General features: G+C 48.4%; 1 protein-coding gene across 2 annotated transcripts in view; it reads right to left on the bottom strand.

Annotated features, from left to right (window-relative positions):
- SYT17 (synaptotagmin 17) overlaps positions 1-23,997 on the bottom strand; it is a 74,895-nt gene continuing 50,898 nt past the window's right edge. For both annotated transcript variants that reach the window (XM_036098959.2, XM_036098958.2), the window contains exon 8: positions 1-273. In XM_036098959.2, the coding sequence (XP_035954852.1) occupies positions 77-273 (197 nt within the window). In that variant the 3' untranslated portion in view covers positions 1-76. The remainder of the gene's footprint in view (positions 274-23,997) is intronic.

The following is a 23,997-nucleotide window of genomic DNA, read 5'->3' as shown; positions in this document are numbered from 1 at the left end:
TTTTCTTTCTGTCTTAAATTTTCTTCCTTTTTTTTTTTTTTTTTTAAACAAATGAAAGCTGCTTTTCCCACAGCTCTCAGGTCACCTCCAGCGAGGCAGGAGACACGCGGTCACACTCGGCCCGGGACCTCAGGCTGTGCCACTGCTCTACGGCCGTGCGGTGAGTGTTGAGCATTCGCCGCCAGTGGTTGGATTCGGAGGGGCCCGAAGAGTACTGGCCGATGACAATCCTTCCGATGAAGTCGTTGCTGCTCTTCATGTTGTGGCCAAACACTAGGGAGCCAGAGGGGCGAGGGCGGCGGGGAGGAGGTCGGAGGAAGGAGAGAAACGGAACAGGGAGACGGGAACAAGACAGAGGTTGTTAGTCTACACGTTCCTCAACTGCAGGCACGGGCTCCTTGCTTTTGGGACATCATCTGTTTCTTTTAATGGTAAGAACGCCCCACTTCCCTCATCTCATCTGCCCGTGAGTCCCCGCACTCCAGGTATACCAGGTGGCCGGCTGTTCCTCACCATGCCAGGCATGTTCCCGCCTCCTGGCCTCCGCACTGGCTGGTCCTTCTGCCAGATAGCGGCGTCCCCTATAATACGCAACTTTAAACTCACAGCCATTGCCCTACCACGCTGTGTACAGAGCACTATAGGTGGGTAGTTCTAGGGGGACAGTCAGCCATCACTGAAGTCTGGTTGAGTAGTTAACCCGGGGTTTCTCAATGGCGGCACTGCTGACGTTCTTTGTCATGGGGGCTGTCCTGTGCAGGATGTTGAGCAGCACCTCAGGCTTCTATGCACTCGACGCCAAGAGCACCACCCTCACCAGCTGTCACAATCCAAAATGTCTCCAGACGGGGCCCAATGTCCCCTGAAAGGTCAGTTCATGCTGGAGAAGAGCCGCTAGGTTAAGCCGTGGGCCATGGGCCAGATATCCTCGGTGACCATCAGGCTAGCTCTGGGACCCCGAGACAAGGGAAGGAATCTCTCTGAGACTCAGTTTCCTCCTAGGTTAAAGAGGAATCTTGATAGTGCTTTACCTCATCTGTCATTGTGAGGTTTTGAGGAGATAACGTGTGTAATGTCTCAGCACACAGTACCTAGATAAGCACTCAGTGAAGGTTATACTGCTATTTTGATCCCAAATCTCTGTCTGTGGAGCTTTTATAAAAGAGGCTTTATGTTTCCTCTGTTCCAGGCAATGGAGGCAAGCTTCCTGAGAGAAACGGCCATGGCAATTTCTTCTACCCCTTGTTGTACTGCGTGTCTCTTTGGAAGGCTTCTCTGTTAATTCCAATGCAAGCTTAATTTGTGTCTTTCAAGCCTAATGAGATGGTTAGCTTGATTTATCTTCCCAGCCAAGTTCTGCCTAATTCTTTATCTGTGTGTGGGTAGTCCGGGCATGTCATCTCACGAATGGGAAAGCAGGCTGCGTCTGGGTTATAAATGAAGGACTGCAGAATGGGAAATATCACAGATTCACCCAGCATGAGCCGAGCAAAAGCGGGCTGGATCCCAGGAGGGATGCCGATTATCAAATAAACCAGCTAAAATATGCAGCCAAAAACAGAACTTGAATGCTAATGAGCCTCCGTTCTCCCCTGTGGGGTTCACATCAAGAATTCTAAATGATAAAAATTGGGGGGGTGCGCGGAACGGGAAGAAAAAAAGAAAAGTGGAAAAACAAAAACAAAACCCCATCCATTGTCTAAGTACCAAAAAGACCCAGGGTGAACAAGGGTAGCCTGCACCAGTCAAGTCCAATACCACTCCAGTGTCCAGTACCTGTCAGCAATGTGGACAAAAATTGGACCCTGTATATTTCTTGTAACTTGGTAAAGTGTTCAGGACACACAGGGGGATCTTGTTTACGTGAAGATCCCTTACAGAAGGGAAAAATTAGGGCAGGAATCTTTGCTTAATAAAGGACATTACCTAAGGAGCTCTCTGAGGCATTTGAAGTTTTTTTTTTTTTAAAGATTTTATTTATTTATTTGTCAGAGAGAGAGAGCACAAGCAGGGAGAACGGCAGGCAGAGGAAGACGGGGAGGGAGAAGCAGGCTCCTCACGGAGCAGGGAGCCCAATGCGGCACTTGATCCCAGGATCCTGGGATCATGACCTGGGCCGAAGGCAGACACTCAACCGACTGAGCTACCCAGGCATCCCTTGAAGTTTTTTTTTTTTGAAAAGGTAACACTCAGGTTTGTTTTGAACCACGCCTAGTGGGCAGTGTAAGGTTTGATCTCACCATATGAAAACAAGTTACCAGAGTCCCCTTCTCTGTGGGCCTTGGTAAAGCAAGATACTATCAGGAGGCCATTTCAGGCTTTATTTGGTTTTCTTCCTTGGGGGCAAAATGTTCTATCCTCCTATACCTCTCCAAAGCTCAAGAATGCAGAAACATCCTAGTAGATGAATGTAGGTTTCCCTTGGGAAAAGGTTTTAAGAAAGGAAATCTCAAACACTCTCATGTATTGCTTGTGAAAGGGGAAGCTGGTTCAACTTTTAGGAGAGGTTCACAGTGTGTACTCGAAATAAAAATGTTGTTAACTTGTTTTTTTTTTGTTTTTATTTTATTTTATTTATTTGACAGAGAGAGACACAGCGAGAGAGAGAACACAAGCAGGGGGAGTGGGAGAGGGAGAAGCAGGCTTCCCGCTGAGCGGGGAGCCCGATGCGGGGCTCGATCCCAGGACCCTGGGATCATGACCTGAGCCGAAGGCAGACGCTTAATGACTGAGCCGCCCAGGCGCCCCAAAAATGTTGTAACTTGTGATCCAGCAATTCTATTTCTAGGAATTTATCCCATAGAATTATCTGCACAAATGGACAAAGGTATACATACAAGGATATTCTCTGGATATTGGATATTGGATAATACCTGGGTTATTAGAGCCTCTAAGCCAAATCGGGCCCGCCACCGTGTTTTGTAAATAAAGTTTTATTGGAACCCGGTCAAACCCATTTGTTTACACAATGCCTGTGACTGCTAGCGCACTACAGAAGCAGAGCTGAATAGCTGCAGAAGAGACTGTGTGGCCCACAAAGCTGAAACTATTTCCTATCTGGTCCTTTATAGAAAAGTTTGCCAACTCCTGCTCTAGAATAGAACATTGTGAGAATGAAAAATGTAAATAACAAAAAAATGTCCATGAAGAAGTGTAGCTGAGGCTGTGGCGCCCTGTCCACCTCCCCAGCCCACCCTAGAGGCTACCCCCAGCTCTCAAGCACCCGGAGCCCTCTGCCGGGGCCACGCCAGTCTATGCTAACGATGACTTACGGTCGAGTCCTTGGGCCACTCTGTGAATAGCAGTTTGACCTCTGCAGGGGCTGGAGACTAGGGTCAGCCACTTGGACGCCTACGGGACTGATTGCCTGATCAATATCCCAGACACCAAGGCTTGCGTGCACTTTTCTGGTTGGCGCCCTTTCGAGTGTGTGTCTCCCCACATCATTCCTGGGACAATGAAGTGCTGTCCTCACAACTCCACTGGGAGAGGGCAACTGGAAACTCATATCTGTTCTCGCCTGGACTCTGCCCTGTGTGCCTCTTTCCTTTGCTGATTTTGGTCTGTTTCCTTTTTCTGTAATAAACTGTAACCATGAGTATAATAGCTTTGCTAAGTCTGTGAGTCCTTCCAGCGAATCACTTAACTTGATGGTCTTGGGGATCTTCCAAGCTGCAGTTACCCACGCATCAAATATCCCTGATTGGCTTGCCTCCCTTTTCCACTCTCTTATCAGTACTTCCTGGGGTCACCTCCTTAGTAGCCTATCTGAACCCAAGTCATTGTCTTAGGATCAGCTTTGGGGAGCATCCAGACAAAGACTGGCGGAGACTAATTAAATCATTTCTGATGTAATAATGTCATGGAAACCAACATTGCTGTAAAATGAGATAGACCTATATATATAAAATAGAAACATCTCCAAGACATATTGCTAGGAGACAAAAGCAAGTTGCAAAATAGTATATGTAAACACAATCTCTTTTTTGTTAAAAAAAAAAGTTAATATATAGAATAGAAAACAATCTGGAGGAATTTCATCAAACTGTTGAGAGTGGCTCTCTCCGGGGGTGGGGTGGGGGGGGGAGACAGGGAACTTTCTGCGTTCTGTATTATGTAAGTATGGTTTGCACTTCTTACAGTACATATTGTTTTGGAAAGAAAACAGGGGCGCCTGGGTGGCTCAGTCGGTTAAGCCACTGCCTTTGGCTCAGGTCATGATCCCAGGGTCCTGGGATCAAGCCCCATGTCAGGCTCCCTGCTCAGCAGGGAGTCTGCTTCTCCCTCTCCCTCTGCTGCTCCCCCTCCTTGTGCTCTCCTGCTCTCTGTGAAATAAATAAAATCTTAAAAAAACAAAGAAAGAAAACAAAAGAAAAAAACAAAACAAAGTTGCCATTAGAGAATCCACATCTAAATCGCCAGAAGGCAAAGAAGACTAAAAGGCAGTCTAATATCCCACGCTCCCTTTCCCAGTTTGCAAAGTTCCTTGGTGTGCTGAATCACTTGGCCCTTGCAAGGTAGGTGCTCCTAAGTGATTCAGCCTTTCTGGTGGAAAGCAGTCACTGCTGTGGCCATCTGAGTTAATTGGCAGGCTTTGACATTTGCAAATCACTTGGTAAAGTTATGGCAATCTTAACAGTCTTTTAAAAATCGAACATTTAAAATGCAAGTTATAACAAAGCCAGAGCTGAAGAAAACTAATGACTTCTATGATAAAAGCTGCCTGAGAGAATATCAAGATTTGCTATCACTGTAAATTCTAGGGAGCATGTTGTTGGGAGAAATGGGGAATTAAGACTGGATATCTATAGAATCCAGAAAGGGGCTCAGAGACAGACGGCCAGATACCCAAAGCCCTCCATTTTACAGATAAGGAAACCAAGTCACTGAGCTAGTTGGTGATACAACTTGAAGTATTTGCAGCAAAAACCCTGCAAAGGAAGCCAATTCTGTGTAACTAGATCCCCACTTTCCTCCTCCTTAGAAACAATCACAATTAGACATTTTGTCGCGAGGCATCCCCAAATATCCCTCCTGGTTGTTACGGGGGACTCATTCTACTGCGAGTCCCTAGTGTATTACTGGACCGTGTACCCTAGTCGTTCGGAAGCGGCTTCCCAACGACCGATACAATTCAGAGAGTAGCACAAAGGCGTTGCAACAGTGAGAAAAGATTCAGAATTTGTGCACAAAACCCATGGAGAGGGCTCCTCACATTTTCTCTAAGAACCTATTTACTCTTCATGGATTTAGACATACTCTGAATAAACTTGGTCATCTGATTTCCCCACCTGCAGTAATTTTTTAATTTTTTTCCCAAGATTTATTAGAGAGAGAGAGTGAGCACAAGTGGGGGGGAGGGGCAGAGGGAGAAGGACAAGCAGACTCCCTGCTGAGTGGGGAGCCAGGCATGGGGAGTCCGATGTGGGGCTCGACCCCAGGACCCTGGGATCATGACCTGAGCTGAAGTCAGACGCTTAACCGACCGAGCCACCCAGGCGTCCCCATCTGCAGTAACTTAATTTAGTGGATTGCAACTACCAGCAGATGTAAGAACTTCCTCTTTTTTTAAGAGTTTATTTATTTATTTAGAGAGGGCAGGGGGAGGGTCAGAGGAAGAGGGAGAGAGAGGATCTCAAGCAGAGTCTGTGCTGAGTGTGCATCCCAGGGTGGGGCTCGATCTCACGACCCTGAGAATACGACCTTGAGAATACGACCTGAGCCAAAATCAAAAGTCAAACACTTAGCCGAGTGTGCCACCCAAGCACCCAAGAACTTTCAAAAAGTACAGTAGAATGTGGCCATTTAGTAAAGGGGCAAACAACCCCGTACTCCTTCACAGAGCCAAAGGTATATTCAACCGTATGATCATTTATTTTCATTGTCATGACTGAATCAGTCAGAAAGCTCAGGGTTCCGGTTAATGGGTCAAAGGGAGTGTGACAAGTTCTCTATCAAACACAGTAAAAAACTTAAAGCCTTTTTTAACATCAAAGGGGAGGGCATGCAGTCAGTGGAAGATTTACTCACACAAAACCCCTTTAGTGCCCCTCCCCCCAATGGTTACAGAGTAGGGCAACCACCTTGGCCAGCAAGGCGCTCTGTTACTGGTCACACCATGTTCTCTCCGTAGCCTTAACGAATCTCAAGCGCCCTGATGCGACAGTCTCAGAGGATGGCCCCCTGTGCAGACAGGCGAGCCACCAAAGTCCAGTTCCACCCTCAGACAGGGCATGGGTATCCCTGGCATATTGCGCTTTCTGGAATTTTAGGCTCGACTTATCTCTAAAGGATTACCAACATATCTGTCTGCTTCTGTGGCACCAATCACCATGGCAAGTTAGGTGAGCAAAACCCCTTTGCAAAACCAAAGCACGATGAGAGGCTCAGGGACCAGGCTTTGAAGAAGCGTGGAGAGTAACACAGCTTTATTAAGCACCTACTATATGTATGGCCCAGGGCTAAGCACATCATGTGGATTAACTTGCTAAATCTCCGTATCAACCCTCTAGAGTCAGGTTTCTCACCTTGAGCACTACTGACGTTTGGAGCCAGATCATTCTCTGTTGCCGGGCTGTTCTGAGCAGCGTAAGATGTTGAGGAGCATCTCTGGAAGATGCCACTAGCTGTCCCCTCCCGAGCTGTGACAACCCAAAGTTATCTCCAGACATCGCCGTACATCCCCTAGGAGCATCATCTAACCCTTCTCCCTGGAGAACCACTGCTCTAAGACAGTTGCTATCACTGGCCCATTTTACGGCTCGGGGGGCAGAGGCCCAGGGAGGTACAGGCAGATTGCTCACTGCTCCAGTCAAAACCTAGGTGCCCTGAGTGAGTCAGGCACAAAGCTGAGGCTTTCACATGTTGATATTTGCTGTGAAAATGAATCTGTTCTTCCCCGCAAGAGCTAAACTCTTTGGGGTGCTAATTTAGTTTGCCAAGGCAGCCGGTCTGGAAGGGAAGCTGGATGACTTAGCATGTGGGTGTCATAAACACTGCAAATTAAAAGGAAAAAAAAAAAAATCTCGACAGCTCCCCATTTTGCACGTTTGGTTCCAAGGTGATACCCCCACATGCCCCTTCGAGGCTGATAGCACAGTGCAGGGGTGCCCCAGGTCATGGTCAGAACCCCACCTCATCACAGGCCCCACAGTCTACCTCTTGGGTACTCAGTTGCAGTATTCCCACATTTCTATAAAAAAAAAAAAAAAAAAAAAAACATGAAGCCAGCAAAACCCATCCTGGGCTGTTTCCCAGTCCTCCCTAATTCCTCAGCGCGGAGGGATCCCCACACTTTGTCTGGATGTTCAGGAGTTATCCCAACCCTCAGAGAAGCCCCAAAGCAATCTCCTTGTCCCTTTTCCTCCTGTCCCCCGCTCTCCAGAGGCCAGCCCTGACACATCCCAACAAAGGTGGTACCCATTCTCTCGTCAACTTTTGCAAAACTTCCTCAAGCTATAGCATTCCCTCTTTTTTCTTCTTCTCTCTGAAAGCTAGAAGCTGTTTCAGGTGTTTCTTCAAAACAAGGTAAATCATATCCTTTGCCTGGGCCTCAGTTTTCCCATTTATACAGTGGGTGGGTTTATGTAGGTTTTAAGGCCGTCTTCAACTCTAACATTTCTTTGGTTCTAAGAAGTTTCATCCACGACTTAAGAGTGAGGTTTCATTTTGTGATTCATAGCAGCTGCTCAGATGTTTTTCCTTCCAATGGTCAAAATGACAGTTTAGATAACAGGATTATTGTAATTAAAAATCAGCAATACCAGGGCGCCTGGGTGGCTCAGTCGGTTAAGGGTCCGACTCTTGATTTCGGCGCAGGTCATGATCTCAGGGTTGTGAGACTGGGCTCTGCGCTGGGCGCAGAGTCTGCTTAAGATTCTCTCTTTCCCTCTCTCCCTGCCCCTCCCCCGCCACCCCTCCTTGCACAAGTACACACACATGCACACGCTCTCTCTCACTCTCTAAAAAAAGGAAAAAAACCCCACCGCAATACCAAATCCTGAGTCCTGTATGCTAGGCACTGAGAGAAGTAGTTTATATACATTTTTTGACTCAATCCACACCACAGTCCTGTTAGGGAAGGCACTACTTATATCCTTCGGCAGACGGAGAATGAGAGGCTCACAGGGGCTCGGAGGTGGAGCGCCCAAGGTCACAGGGCCGGCACGTGGCACAGCAGGGATGGACACTCAGCCCAGCAACGCTTTTCCTTCTCTTGTCTCAGAAAAGTCTCACCCATTCCCCCTTCCACTGACCCCGCTACAGGACAAAAACAAGATTCGGAGCGGAAATACAGTGCATGCATGTGTGTTTGAAGGGGAGTGAGGCCCTCAAGCTGGCCTATAGGGCAAGGGGCATCGAGAGTCCCCTCACGAAGGTGCCATGTTGGAGCCTGTCCCATCATCTCTGTAGGGCCCAGGGGGGTCACATTTGCCTCCAACATCTGAATGGCCTCTTCTGCAGGTGGGCAGCAAACAAGGAAGCCGTCTTATGTCTCCAGACTATTGATATGAAAAATATAATACTAGCACCTAACCCTTATATAGTGCTTATTACGTGTCAGCCCCCATTCTATGGATTCTCGGTTACACTAAATGATTTGATCCACATGTCTATTTACAAGGTAAGTCTATCATTATCTCTTGGGTCTAGAGGTCACACACCACCATCACGGCCTGCTTTCCTGAGGAGGGCCTGGACAGAGGCCTGAGCACGGGGTGGGCACGTGACCTTGACTCCTTGGGCTTGCCTTCTGACCTCTCACCCCACCGAAAGCACAAGGCCTAGAGTAGAGACCCCTTTTGGCCAGGTCTATAGGAAATACTGGCTTAAAGTGAGTTGTTCAATTCCTTCAATGCAGTGGTTCTCAGCTGGGCCCATTTTGGTCCCCAAATTTGCCAATGTTAGGAGACATTTGGATTGTCACCACTGGAGAGGAGACGCTGCTAAACATCCTACTGTACTCAGGACAACCTCAAAATAAAGGATCTACTGGCCCAAAATGTCCACAGGCACTGAGGCTGAGAAACACTGCCTTAAGGGAAAAGCATGTGACCTGGGGTTTCCCTTCATTAATCCACCACCAGAAACTGGGGAGTGGAGGCAGAGGTCTTTGAGGACTATCTTCATGGCTTACGGATTAGGTCTCTTCCTCCTTCCTCAAGACACAGGAGTCAAGATGAAATTCCTTTTGGGGCGCCTGGGTGGCTCAGTTGGTTAAGCGACTGCCTTCGGCTCAGGTCATGATCCTGGAGTCCCGGGATCGAGTCCCACATCGGGCTCCCTGCTCAGCAGGGAGTCTGCTTCTCCGTCTGACCCTCCCCCTTCTCATGTGCTCTCTCTCATTCTCTCTCTCTCAAATAAATAAATAAAATCTTTAAAAAAAAAAAATAGAGAGTGTTAAAAAAAAAAAAAAAAAAAAGATTAAAATTCCTTTTGAAATTCCTTTGGACCACGGCTGGACCATTTCTTTACTCCTCTGTGTGGAAACGGAGCCATGTGGAGCCTGCGTTTATAAAGATGACATATGGGTTGAAGCATCACTTTCAGGTCTGAATCACACCGTCTAGGAGGAAGCATTTAAAAGTGTGATGATAACGTAATGTGCTTGTTTTTACACGAACAACCAAAATGTATGTATCTGAAAGAGGATCATCCTTGTACACATGTCTTAGAGATGCTGGCATTGCTCTGGAGGAAATGTTCACTACAAACCGGCTTCAGAGCTAGTTGCAAGACACCTGTTAGAAGCTTCAGGGGGATAACTAACCAAATCTTCCCCCTCTCTGTCTTCTGAAATAATTGAGAAACAATTGGGAAAACAAAGGAGAAATATCACAAACATGTGAATCCCTCAGAAGGCTTTTAAAAAAATCCTAGTGCCCAGACCTCAGCCCAAGAGATGCTGTCGATGGGTTTGGGGGGTGGGGGACTGGGTGCCAGTGTTTTTCACATGCTCCCCAGGGGATTCTCATGGGGTCAGGTTAGGTACACTGTGCTAGATGCAGAACAAAGTATCAGTTGGATTGGTAGCTTAGCTGGATTATAGAAAGGGGCCAGACCCTATTTGCTCTCCTGGAATTAAACTTCTCTGACCAAACACAGTGCAGGCCTCGTCTTGGCAGGGGCAAGCCTGACCAGCAGGCTCACTGAAGGAGCTACAGAGAATGCTCCCTCCCTGTTGTGGGCAGGTAGGTCCAGAGAGAAGAGGAGGGCTGGGAGATCTTTAACACCTTAATCCCATCCAGCAGAAGACCATGGACCTTCAGATGAAAACCCACCAGGTTCCCAGTCAGATAAGTCAATTCTTCCCTGGGCAAGTAAATACAAGATAACAGAGAATAAAGCAAATAATAAAATGAATAGGGGCGCCTGGGTGGCTCAGTCCGTTAAGCGTCTGCCTTCAGCTCAGGTCATGATCTCAGGGTCCTGGGATCGAGTCCCGCATCGGGCTCCTTGCTCAGCAGGGAGCCTGCTTCTCCCTCTCCCTCTGCCCTTCCCCCCTGTTCATGCGCTTTCTCTCTCTCAAATAAATAAAATCTTAAAAAAATATAAAAATAAGATGAATAAAAGAGAGCCCAGAGGTGTTACTTTAGTGCAAGGATGGGCAGACTTTCACCATAAAGAGCCAGACAGTAAAGACTTTAGGCTTCAAGGGGCCCCCTATAGTCTCTGTCCCAACTTCTCTGCCATTGTAGCAGAAAGAAGCCACAGACTATATGCAAATGAATAGCCATGAAAATGACATAATAAAAATATATTTAGTCTCTGCCCCCACTTCCTGACACAGAGCTCCTAAAACCCTTGTAATTTCCTAAGTGATAGCGGTGATAAGAGCATCTTGTGTTATAATATTTGGTCTTCGTCCCGGGTTCATGACCCAAGAGCTTCTAAGACCCTTGGAATCTTCAAGTGACGAGTGTCTTCTGGTATACTAATGAGATGGCTGGTGACAGAGGTCTCCAGATAGTTTCAGGAAGGGGGTTGGCTGCCAGGAAGACCAAGGCATGATTAGAGGGTGGACCTTTCAGTCCATCCCAACCCCCCAGCCTCCAGAGAGAGGAGAGGGGCAGGAGACTGACTTATTAATCACCAACAGCCAATGGTTTCATCGATCATGCCTATGTAATGATTTTCTGTATGCTAAACTTCAACAAAAAGTCAACTTTAAAAAACAAACGAATGGGACTAATGTTTGCAACTGATCTCGAAATGCATGAAAAAAATGAACTGAGATAAATAGAGGGATAGATAGATGTGTGGTAAAGCAAACAGCAAAATATACAGTGCAAAATCTAGGTGGTGGGAATACGGGTGTTGACTGAGTAAGTCTTCCAATTTTTTTTAAAGGTCCTCCATAAAATGTTGAGATCATAAAAAACAAACACAAACTCAATTGTTTTACTTTCATAGCGGTCTTGTTACTGAGTTACTGGAGTTCTTTATATATTCTGGATACAGGCTCTTTGTTGGATAGGTTTTGCAAAAAATTCCTCTGGGGTGTGCCTTACTCTTTTATTTTCTTAACTATGTCTTTTTTTTTTTTAAAGATTTTATTTATTTATTCACGAGAGACAGAGAGAGAGAGAGGGAGGCAGAGCAGAGGGAGAAGCAGGCCTCCCACCGAGCAGGGAGCCCGATGCGGGGCTCGACCCCAGGACCCTGGGATCATGACCTGAGCCGAAGGCAGACACCTAACGACTGAGCCACCCAGGCGCCCCTTAACTATGTCTTTCAAAGAGCAAAAGTTTTACATCTTGATCAAGTCCATTTGCAAAAAATTCCTCTGGGGTGTGCCTTACTCTTTTATTTTCTTAACTATGTCTTTCAAAGAGCGAAAGTTTTACATCTTGATCAAGTCCATTTATCACATTTTCACTCATTTCCTTTCAAAATGAAATAACTGCACACCCTGGGTTTTTGAAGCCAGTGACCCATGTGGAACCGCTTTGCCTATGCCAACTGAGATGAAAAACTAATCTGAGACAGATCTGGGTGGGGGGTCCATGACTGCCTGTGATTTTTTCCCCCATATATTTGGAGTATTATATAATACAGAATTAAAAATCAAAATGCTTTTTAAAGGTAAAAAATATCACCTCATAGTTGTTCAGCACTTCATAATTTTCAAAGCTTGCCTATTTCAGCCTTGCCAGAGTCCTTTTGTTGGGGGGGGGGGCAGGAGTTGAGGCCTCCGTGGGCCACAAAGGCATAAAAGCATTTGTCAAAGTCATCTGTTTCAATTGCATACTGCAAGAAGACACAAAAGAGTAAAAATTTTGCCACTTTCTTTTTTTGGGATTGCAAATTTTAAAAAATTATTTATGTATTTATTTTAGAGAGAGAGTGGGGGAGGGGCAGAAGGAGAAGGAGACAAGCAGACTCCCTGCTGCGCAGGAAGCCTGATGTGGGGCTTGATCCCAGGACCCTGAGATCATGACCTGAGCCGAAATCAAGAGTCGGACGCTTAACCAACTGAGCCACCCAGGCATCCCCGGATTGCACATTTTGACAACAGCTATCCAAATGGACAAACATATATGCTTTGGCGGAGCAAGCCCACTGCTGGATTTTTAGCTCACGGTACATTTGGACACATCTGCGGAGACATGTTGAGGGTGCCCACCCCAGTAATGTTCCTAACTGCAAAAAAACCCCTGGAATGAATCCCAGTGTTACCAACAGGGGACTAATTAAATAAATTCTTCAACTCCTGGACTTAATGAAATATCATGCGGTCATTAAAAATAATTAGGGGAAATCTGCACTCCATGTCAGCCACACTGATCTCCCTGCTCTCACTCCCTTCCACGTAAGAGCTTTTGCACTTGGTATTCTTTTTGGCTGCAACGCTCTTCCCCCATCCATATCCACGTGGTCCATCTCTGACCTCTTTCCCGTCTTGGCTCAAATGTCACCTTCTCCATAGGCCTTCCCTGGCCACCTTGGAAAAAATCGCAATCCTCCCCCCATCCCTCACTATTCTCTTTCCTTCCTTCTGTTTCTTCCTTAGCACTGAACTTCATCTCTACATGGCCCTCATATGGTTACTTGCTTTGTTTACTACCTGTCTTCCCACATTCAAGTAGTCATCTGATGAAACCAGGATTTTTGTCTAATTTGTTCACTATTGTATCCACAGTGCCTGGTTTGCATGCATATATATATATATATATATATATATATATATATATATATATATAAACATGCTAGTATGGAAAAATGTCCAAGATCTATTATGTGAAAAGACCAAGTCGCAGAAAAGCCTATCTATTCTGGATACGAACAATAGCGGATGGAGACACCGCACACACTCGTGTACATCTGCTCCCGTATACACGTACATACGTGCACACATTCACGTACACAGAAGTGTATATGGTCCTAGAAAGAAGGCTTGTGAGGACTAATTACCTTTAAGTAGGGAGAATTAGGGATTTTTACTTTTTATTCTACTCTCTCCTGTACAGTTGCACTATATATACGTGTATATACATATGTATATATGTGTATAAACATATATTCCTTATCATAACAACACTGAGAAGCCACCAGAACCCCTTTTCCCTTGTAAACCCTTGGTGTCACCCCATGCAGGTGACAGGCACCCATAAGCCACAAGGTGGGGAGGAGCAGAGACCAGATTTAAAAATACTCTGCTCCTCTTCCTGAGAGGGCTCCCCACCCCCTCTCCTGCGGAGCCAGGCGGCAGTCCATCTGTCCAGGTCACACCACCTGGGAGACGGGCTCGTGTGCCAAGCAGGATGCTTCTGTCTGCCCAAATCTTTATGGAAGCAGGGAAGCCATTTGAAAAATCTACACAGATGAGCACAAATGCACTCGGGTTTCTGCCCCTGAATTCTTCATGCTCAGGCAGCCAAAGAAAAACCACAAGAAGTGCTGAGAGGTTAAAATGCCATCGGGAGAATAAACATGCCTCCCACAGGCACATGACTGGAGCAAACTGGCTCTGAGCCCTTCACAGAGGCTCCCCCCCACCCCGCCCCGCCCCGCAAACTCCGAGACCAGCAGAGCCCACTGCTCGAGCTCAGGGTGGTCGCCACCAGGGGGGCTGGTCCATGCACTGTGGGATGTGAGCAGCATCCCTGACCTCCACCTACTAGATGCCAACAGCACCCCTGGAGTTGTGACAACCACAAACGCTTCCAGACACCGCCCAATGTCTGCTGGGGGACAACATCAGCCCAGCCGAGAACCACGGGTCTAACTCCTTCTCTACGTCAGTAGCTGCCCAGCACTTGGCAGCTAAAAGGTTATGTGGTGAATTCACTGCGAGGACCGCTCTTATTAGGTGGAAGTCCCCGAGCCTGGGATTCGGTGAGATGGGATCCCCCCAGGCTGACGCTCACGGCGAACTCAGGGGCAGCAGGTGCTTGGGGAGGCAGCAGAGAAGCAAGCTTGTTCAGGGCCCAGGCTGGCTTTTATGTGCCCCCTTGGGTACCTATGGCCGAGATGGCTGTGAGCTCACCAAAGCCTTTTCTTCCTGGACAAGCAGCTGGACTACAGTCCCAGTCTCCCCTGCAGGGAGTTGTAGCCGAGAGGGTCGGAGTGGGAGTGGAGTGATATTCATAACTTCCAGACCCGGCCTATAAAAACTTCCCACAAAATCCTCTCTCTCTGTGCCCCTCTCTCTCTCTCTCCCGTAACCACCAGCTGGAGGTGAAACCCTCCAAGGCCCGAGAAGATGGCAGAGCCACAAAACGGAAGGGGCCTGGGTCGCTGAATCCCTGCATGGAAGGCCACTAGTGAAAGGCCCCACAAACACCGGCGTGCGAGCAAGAGATCGGCTTCGACTCCAGTAAACCAGAAACCAGCATGGCTGATTTACTCCAGCAGCCTTCCTTGACCTCAGCTAACACAGGAACTTTTAGCAAGGCACCTGGGCTTCAGTTTCATCCTCTGTAAAATGGGCATAACACTGGTACCTCCCTCGTTTAGTTGTTGTGAGGATCCACTGAGAGAGTCCTTGGGACTGTGCCTGGAACTTACTAAGCCTGACGAAGGTTGCCTCTTATTACGAGTGGGAAGAAGAGCTACTGAATTCCTGCCCTTCCCATTACCCCTTCTGTGCCTTCTTTTCTGAGTCACACTCAATAACCTGGGAAAGAATGATTTGCCCCAGTCCTCAAATGCCTTAGGGACATACTGAGGCTTTAGGGAAACTTCTTGTAGTAAGGCTGGGGACCCTTATTTTATCACACAGCTGTCCATGCATCTCCTAAGTGTCCTGGACCTTCCTTACCAAAGACACCACTGAGAGGCCAAGGTGACCTTGAACAAGAAAGGAAGAGGATCCCACCCACAAATCATCCATAGGCTGTCTTTCTTTTGCTTTTCCAGCCTCAATAAAATTAAGCAGAATAAAACCTAAAAGCAGGGGCGCCTGGGTGGCTCAGTCAGTTAAGCGTCTGCCTTCGGCTCAGGTCATAATCCCAGGGTCCTGGAATCGAGTCCTGCATCGGGCTCCTTGCTCAGTGGGGAGCCTTCTCCCTCTGCCCCTCACCCCACTTGTGCTCTCTCTCACTCTCTCTTGCGCTCTCTCTCTCTCAAATAAACGAATAAAAATCTCTAAAAAAAACCAAACCACCTTTTTTTTTTTTTTTTTTAAAGATTTTCTTTATTTATTTGACAGAGAGATAGAGAGCACAAGTAGGCAGAGTGGCAGGCAGAGGGGAGGGAGAAGCAGACTCCCCACTGAGCAGGGAGCCTGATGTGGGGCTCGATCCCAGGACCCCGGGATCATGACCTGAGCCGAAGGCAGACGCTTAACCGACTGAGCCACCCAGGTTCCCCTAAAAAAAAAAATCTTAAAAAACCTAAAAGCAAACACATAATGAGAACTATGGCCCAGACTCTTCCTGGGCCTGCTCTGTAACTCAGGATCACAAAGAAAGTGGCCTTGAGTTAAGCCCCAAAGACCCTGCCTCCCCTGGCCAGTGTGGGGCACCACACAGAGAGCGAAGGCTGACCCCTCTGCCCACCCTGCTTATTCTTCACCCACCTGCTTGTGGGCGAATAATGCCCTCGCCTAAGACCGTCTCTAGAAATGATTGCCATTATAAGCCAACTACATCCTGCTTTAGTGTGGGGGTTGGGGGCTGGGAAGAAACCCAGGGGAGCAGTTTTCACATCAACTTACACACAGGGAAAGAGAAAATTACACCCACTGAGCATCTGCTATGTGCTAAGTATCCCCGCACACATATCGTCTCACTCCTTTGTGAAAGCAGAAGCCACATCTGTCGTGCTCCCTAGTTTCCCCAGTGCCTAACAGGCTTAGGCACACAGTAGGTGTTCAATAGATACTTGTCATCTGAGCTTACCATGACCCCTACTTATTGCTCTGACCTCACATGTAATTCACTCCCCTCATTAACTACACTCCTGCCACTTTCACCTTCTTGCTCATTCTGGCCCCAGGGCCTTTGCACTTGCCAATTCCTCTGCCTAGAACGTTCCTCTCCCTGATCTTTGCACAGCCGGCCCTTTCTCAGCTTGTATTACCCAGTTTAAAGTGATGCTCTAGCCCCTGTCACTGTACTCTGTTATTCTTTAGGTGTTGATTTGTCTCACCCCAACTAGCATGCCAGCATCAGGGAAGGATTAATTATTTCTGCCTCTCTGCTATTTCTCCAGCAACTAGGCACAGCACTTCAACAAAGTAGGGGCTTGATAAATATTCGAGGCTGTGTATCTCAATGACCGAGAGCCCAGACTCTGGACCCAGACCACCTGACTCTGAATCCTGACCCCGGGACCTGGGGCATGCTACTTCTCCTAGCACAGCCTCAGTTTCCCCATTCATAAAACGATGGTAATTCCTACATCATAGTGCTGCTATGAGGATTCAGTGAGTTAATTCATGCGAAACCCTTGGCGCAGCGCCTGGCACACAGGAAGTGCTGCCGATGCGTCTGTTTGTCATTGTTAGAGACAGAATGAGCCACCTCAAGGTAGACCTTAAATGCGTCCAACAGACAGAAAATGCAGGCTCAATGAGATGAAAGGTTCCTGCTCGAGATGATTCAGCAACCAAGCTCTTTTGGACCTGGTTCTCGGACTTTTAAGCCCAAGTTATTTTCACAAGGTTTCCTGAGATGTAGGGAGAGAAATGACACTCAGCCCATGCCCCACAGTCCCTAACCTTTCAAAGGTTAAGCCTTCTCCCGCTGACTGGCAGCTCTGGGTTGGAGCAGTCAAGAGAAGGCAAGGGACAGAAGGGCGGTCTGGAAAGGATATTCTTGGTTTCTGATCTCTTCCATGCGCCAGCCTTCATCTTGCAGCCACCAGGTACTGGACTTGGCTGCTGAGCCCAGCTGTTTCTCGCCAACACGGTGGCCCAAGGCAAAGCTGAACCTGACCTTCACTGGCTCCCCTTTCCCACCCCTAGCTAGGGCTCTGTAGGGATACGTGTGGTTGGATAAATCCCCAGCCCCCTGAAGCTTTCCCCCACGGGGATGTGCCTGGAGTGAGGCTCCATCTAAAGGCACCAAAATCATTAAACAACCATGCAAATGAAGTAAAACTCCCCAGGAGCCCTGGCAGCTGGCCTGGTCTTTAAAGGCTGCCACCGGAGCCCAAAATGAACGCTTAAGATCTAGCCAAGTTTTACCGCCTGGGTGGATGGACTTTGGCAGCTCGAGGAGCTCTCTGGAGGAAAGATGAGGCGGGGGTGCCACCGCGGGCTCTGTGCTCCGCCAGGAGAGCCCCGGGGTGGCAGGGGTCTGCTCCCACCTCCTGACCGCTTGGCTGGAGTTCCACCTCGGCCCACATCCAGGTTCAAGGCCATAACCCACCGAGCCCTCACTAAGGGCCAAGCTGTGCTAAGCACATTATATCGATCATTTCCTTTTGTCCCCACAACACCCTAGGAGTTAGGGGGCTGAAATCTACAGATGAGGAAATCCTCATTCAGAGGAGTTAAGTCGCTTGCCACCACAGAGAACTGTCCCTTACATCTAATCCATGAGCACTTTCTGTTGACTGTGCTTCTTACATTATATCCACGAGTTACTTCTTTGAAACCATTCTGCCACCTCCCTGGTCCAAGCCACCATCCCCTCTCCCTTAGACCAGCGCTGCAGCCTCCCAGATGCTCTCCTGGCTTCCCCTCTTGTCTTCTGACAACGCTTTTATTCTTCATTCAACAGGTGGAGGGATACTTTAAAACGTGATCATAGCACTTCCCTGGTCAAAACCCTCCAAAGGCTTTTCAATGCACTTAGGAAAAATATATATATATAGCTTCTAATCCTACAGGCTCTACTCAACCTGCCCTGTGCTATTTTTCCAAACTCACACTGCCTTCTGTGCTCTGGACATATTGGGGTAACATGGGAGAAGAGATGAAGTATCTTCTTGCTATTCAAAGTGTGGTCTTCAGACTCCAGTGTAAGTGTTACCCAGAGCTTATTAGAAATACAGACGCTCAGGTCTCTCCCAGACTTACTGACTCAGAATCCACATTTTGACAAGATCCCCAGGAGATGCATATGCTCATCAAAGTGTAGAGGTTAAGAGCGAGGAAGACTTTGGAACCAAACAGCTTGGGTTGGAAGCCTGGCCCAACCACTCACCAGCTGGATGACTTGGCATCAGTGACCAGCTACTTCCTGCGTAGTGAAGAACTCATCTTATCCAAAGAGAGATCTTGGTCTACGCCCTTGGCTCCTAGGAGGTGATCTCCAGGCTCGTGGAATATCCGGCAGAGGTGTCTTTGTTCGCCTGAGGGCTCTAGCCACGGACAATGTGATTTACGGTGACAGCTTTGGGGTCCCCTAGAGAAACCAATGACTAGAGGTATTAGCTGGACCTCCAGGAGGGTGCTGGAGGCTGATGGTCAGCTCCCAGAGAGTATGGGATCGAGCCCCGTTAAAAACTCTGGACACCACAGGCTCAGTGAGCTCCCCGCGTTGGCAAGATTCTGTGCATACTGCACACGTAGTGAGCAAGAGGAGGTAACACCGTCCGTGACTCCATGGGGACAAAATGACAGGAAGCCCCACGTCCGGACCCCTTCTGGACTCTGCCCTGTGTGTCTCTTTCCTGGGCTGATTTTAATTTGCATCCTTTGCCATCATAAAACTATAGTTCTAAGGAGCACCTTCCTGAGTCCTGTTGAGTCATTCTCGTGAATTATTGAAGCTGCATGGGCACGGGGACCCTGCATATCTAGCCAGCTGGTCCAAAGTGAGGGCAGTCTTGTGGGGACCAGTCCCTCCGACTTTGCAGTTGGCTCAACTCATTGTCATTCCCTTCCCCGACCTTCAGTCACCCCAGCCGAAAAATGGCCATAGAGCAGATCACACCTTCTATGTTTACTGAAAGATTAAATGAGATGATGAACACACAGGAGTTTCGCAATAAACACAAGTACAATGTCCCTGTGGTTTGGTCAAGGAAACTGAGGGTCACAGAGGCAAAGCCACCTGCCCACAGTCAGAGGCTGAAGCCCTGACTGACTCGAACCACGGGGCAATACTGCCTCCTCGTGACTTGCTAACACCTTCTGGGAAGGGAGGGACAGGCGTGGTTCGGCTGAGCCCGTGGTCCAGCAACCTGCTGAGGAAGTCACGGGGCCTCTGGGGGGAAGTCACCCACCGCCATCCCAATGCTCCCTACTGCTTCTCTTCTCTCCTCTCCTTTTGGGATTCACATGACATGAATATGAGGCTCTGTGATATTGCTCCACAGGTCTCTACTTTCCCCTTCTGTCCCTCTTTTCTACCCCATCTTTTTTTTTTTTTTTTTAAAGATTTTATTTATTCATTTGACAGAGAGAGACAGCGAGAGAGGGAACACAAGCAGGGGGAGTGGGAGAGGGAGAAGCAGGCTTCCCGCGGAGCAGGGAGCCCGATGTGGGGCTCGATCCCAGGACCCTGGGATCATGACCTGAGCCGAAGGCAGACGCTTAACAACTGAGCCACCCAGGTGCCCCTACCCCATCGTTTTATTCTGTTGTTCATAGTACGTAATTTCTCTTCATCTATCTGTACGTTCCCTAACTCTTTCCTCTATCACCTGCATTCTGCTAGGAGCCCATCCAGTGAATATTTTACTTGGTACCGTACTTTTCTGTTCAAAATTTTCCACTCGGTTCTTTTCTTCTATCTTCTGTTTCTCTACTAACCTGCAATAGTCTCTGTCTTACCATTCTTTTCAAGAGGATTCACCCGTCCTTCTTGGAGCACGGTTATAATAACTGCTCTGAAGTCTTTGTGTGATCATCCCAACATCTGGGTCATCCTGTGGTGGGTGCCTGCCGATTATATTTCCTCTGAGAATTTGCCAGACTTTGCTGGTTCTCTGTGAATCAGGTCGTTCTGGATTGTACCCTGGACGTTTTGAATATTATGTTTTGAGACTCTAGGTCTTGTTTGAATCCTACTAAATATATTGATTCTTTTTGGCTGTACCAGGCAGCTGAGTAGGTTCGGTTCAGACCACATGTTCTAACCTGCCTTCTGGGTGCTGTTAGGCCAAAGTTGGTTCAGCTTTCAAAGTCTCTGCAGGGCTCTGCACATCTGTCCCTCATTTGTGCCCGCCGGGGCCCAGCTGCAGACCGGGCCAGTAGTCTACACTGTAGTTCAGTTCTCAAAGTCTCTCCTATACCATTGAGGGTCATATCCACTCTATGGGGGCAGCTCCGGGGTGAGCCCAGGACTTCATACATCCTCCTTTCTGGAGCTGCCTCCTCCTGCAATATTTCCCTCACTCCGGCTCCCAGGGGCCCACATTCATTACCCTCTGTCTAGAAAGTGGAGGCTTTAGTCTCCCCCCCAACTTCTGCCGCTTACTTCCTGTGCCTGGATTTGGGTCTGCAGCCAAGTGCCCACTGCCAACCCCAGGGCACTGTGGAGAGCACACACCACTCTGGTTCTGTGGCTGAGCTGGCACAGCTTTGGGGTCAGTCCCCGGCTCCTGGATGCTGTGCCAGCCGGCGGCTTTGGGGTGATGATGATTAGGTGAGGGCGCTGCTCGGGAGGCGACCACAGGCAGCTGGTCCCAGCCATTCACCTCCAAAGGGCCAGCATTTCAACTCTTCCACACTCTGGAATTATTAAAACAACAGGCACGATTTTCCAAGGGGCTATTTCTGGGATGGGCAGGTCCACGGGCTAATTTGCCTGTAATTCCCAGGATAGGAATGATTTGCTGCATTTTACACAAGACAAAAGTCCAGACTCAGAGAGGTGGAGTCATCTGCTTGAAGTCACACAGCTGGTTAACAGTGGGGCCAAGATTCAAACCCAAGTCTGTATAATTCCAGGGTCCGCTCTTCTATGGCGAGTTCCATCATCATCAACAACAACGTCATCACCATCATCATCACCATCATCACCATCATCATCATCATCATCATCATCACCATGGTCATCACCACCATCATCATCATCATCACCATCATCATCACCATTATCATCACCATCATCATCACCATCATCATCATCATCACCATCATCACCATTATCATCACCATCCTCACCATCACCATCCTCACCATCACCATCATCACCATCATCATCATCACCATCATCATCACATGTGATATTTATTGAGCACTATGTACAAGGCACTGTCTAAAGCTTTTTATATGATGTACTGAGGCTGGAAGGTTGGAAGAGAAGGAAATTGAGCTATAGGAAAGGGATGTCATCTGCCCAAGGTCACATACACCTGCTGAGTGGTAGAGGTGCTATTGGAACCAAAACCTGCATCTCACTCCAACCCGTACTCTGAGTGGCCATGCAACCGTTTCTCTAGCAGGCGGAGCTGGGCCCGGTGCCCAAGAAGTCGGGTGGGGAGAGAAGACAGAGGCTGTGGGGAGGCTGCAGGGAGGAGGTGTGGCAGAGGTGGGCTGAGGCCAGATGCTGGGGAACATCTGTGCCCCAGAGCAAACCCACAGCATCTCTCCGTCTCAAGGGAGCTTCTGGCTCTCGCAAAATGGCTATGCCCCTCTCAGACGGGCTTCCTCCTCCCTCCTCTGCTGGAAGCCCTCAGCTTCTCCAGTCCTGCTGCCCAAACCCCAACGCTTTCTCAGCATGTCCTCTGGTGCCCATTCAGCCCTGAGGTCTCCCCAGGCAGGCTGGTGACAGCATTGCTCCTGACCTCCCCTCTCCTCCTCTGCCCCACCTCCCCACCCACCTCATCCCACCAGCAGATTCAATTAACCAGTTAGATGCTGGAGCCGCAGAAAGCCAAGCAATTATGGAAGCAGACCAGGTGCCTTGGAACTCACTCTTCACAGAAGGGCCTTGGGTGGCCTCCAAGCAGACAGCGGGGCGGGGAGGGAGGCAGAACAGTGTGGGCAAATGCTGCCAACCCAGGCTGGGCGAGAGAGATCATTGCTAGAGTCTGATTCCTTCTAACGCACGTGGAATGACTGACGCTTACCCAGATGCACTTTCCGGGTCTTCTATGTATTTGCTCCCCAAAGTGTGGTCTGCAGACCCACAGCGTTGGCATCACCTGGGTGCTGTTAGAAGGGCAGAATCCCAAGCTGCAGCCCAGGCCGACTGAATCAGAATGTGCATTTTAACACATCCCTAGGAGATGTTAAGGATGGAAGTACCGCACTCTCTAGTCCTAGCTAGACACACTAAGGTTGGCGAAAAAATGTGGGTCATTGCCCTGGTTTCTCTTCTTGCGTGTTCTGCAGCTGCCTGGACACTGGGTATGACAGGCGGGCCCTCCCCCCCGCTTCTCAGCCTGTGCCCAGGGCAATTCCTATAGCAGCTGCCTTGAGCATGGGGCTTCCATGCTGACCCCTGTCAACCTATTAGCTCCCAGGCTGAAGTATGAGGTTGGCCTCAATTTCTCTCCCAGACCTCAGTTTCCCTTCTGGGCTGGAGGCTTGCCTGGTCTCTCCTCACTCCCTACAACCTTCTGCGCCCAGCTCACTGTCACCTGCTCACTCCCCAGACAGGGTTGGGCATTTGCAACGTACCCTGCTTTTCTCTTTCATAACCCTTAGACCAATTCACAATTACGTTGTGATTGTTGCAGCCTTTGACTAACACCCGTCTGTCCCCCCGCTAGAATTAAATGCCATGAGAACGTGGGTCATGAATGTCTGGCTCTCTATTGAATACACAGCACATAGTAGGTGCTCAAAAAAAATTTCAATCTGTGGAGACTGACACTTGGTCAGCTCCAGCCCCAGGGAGCTGAACCCCACCCCCTCCCGCCCCTGCCATCAGAGGCTGCCTCTACTCTCCATTCTGTCTCTATCAATCTGTCTACTGGAGATATCTCATATAAGTAGAATTCTATAGTATTTGCCCTTTCATATCTGGCTTATGTCCCTTAACAGAATGTCTTCAAGGTTCATCCATGTTGTAGCATGTGACCATTTCCCTCCTTTGAAGGCTGAATAACAGTGCACTGAATGGATAGATCACATTTTATTAATCCATTTATCCAGCTCTCAATGGACACCTGGGCTGCTTCCTCCTTTCTGCTACTGGGAATAACACCACTATGAGCATGGGCGCGTGAATGTCTGTTCGAGTCCTGCTTTCCGTTCTTTTGGGGATATACCCAGAAGGGGAATTGTTGGATCACAGAGTAATTCTATTTTTGATTTTTTGCAAAGCCTTCATCAAACTCTATTTCTTTTTTTTCTTTCTCTTCTCCCCCCACTTCCAAGAATAGCCCACTAACCTCAGTGGCTAATTCTACTTCACTTTCCCGGAAGGCCTCTGGGCTGCACGTCATTCTCTCACGAGTTGAAAAGCAATTCCCCCCCCTTTTTTTAAACTTCAGCTGCAGAAATCACCTGATTGAAAACTGCAGAAAAACCCTCATCCCACACAGGAACGGAACTGCTCAGCCAGCCCAGCCTGCCGGCTAATTACAGGCTTTTACCAGGATTCTCCACGAACGCTCCTAGCGCAGCTCAACCTTATTTTTTGTTATGAAGTGTTTGGAAACAAGCTAATGGGCTAGGTTTCAGATCCTTAGCCCGGATGTGACAGT

Source organism: Halichoerus grypus, chromosome 6, assembly GCF_964656455.1.
Source record: "Halichoerus grypus chromosome 6, mHalGry1.hap1.1, whole genome shotgun sequence".
Taxonomy (NCBI): domain Eukaryota; kingdom Metazoa; phylum Chordata; class Mammalia; order Carnivora; family Phocidae; genus Halichoerus; species Halichoerus grypus.
Note: the sequence above shows the minus strand (reverse complement) of the source record. Positions and strands in the feature narration are given on the sequence as shown.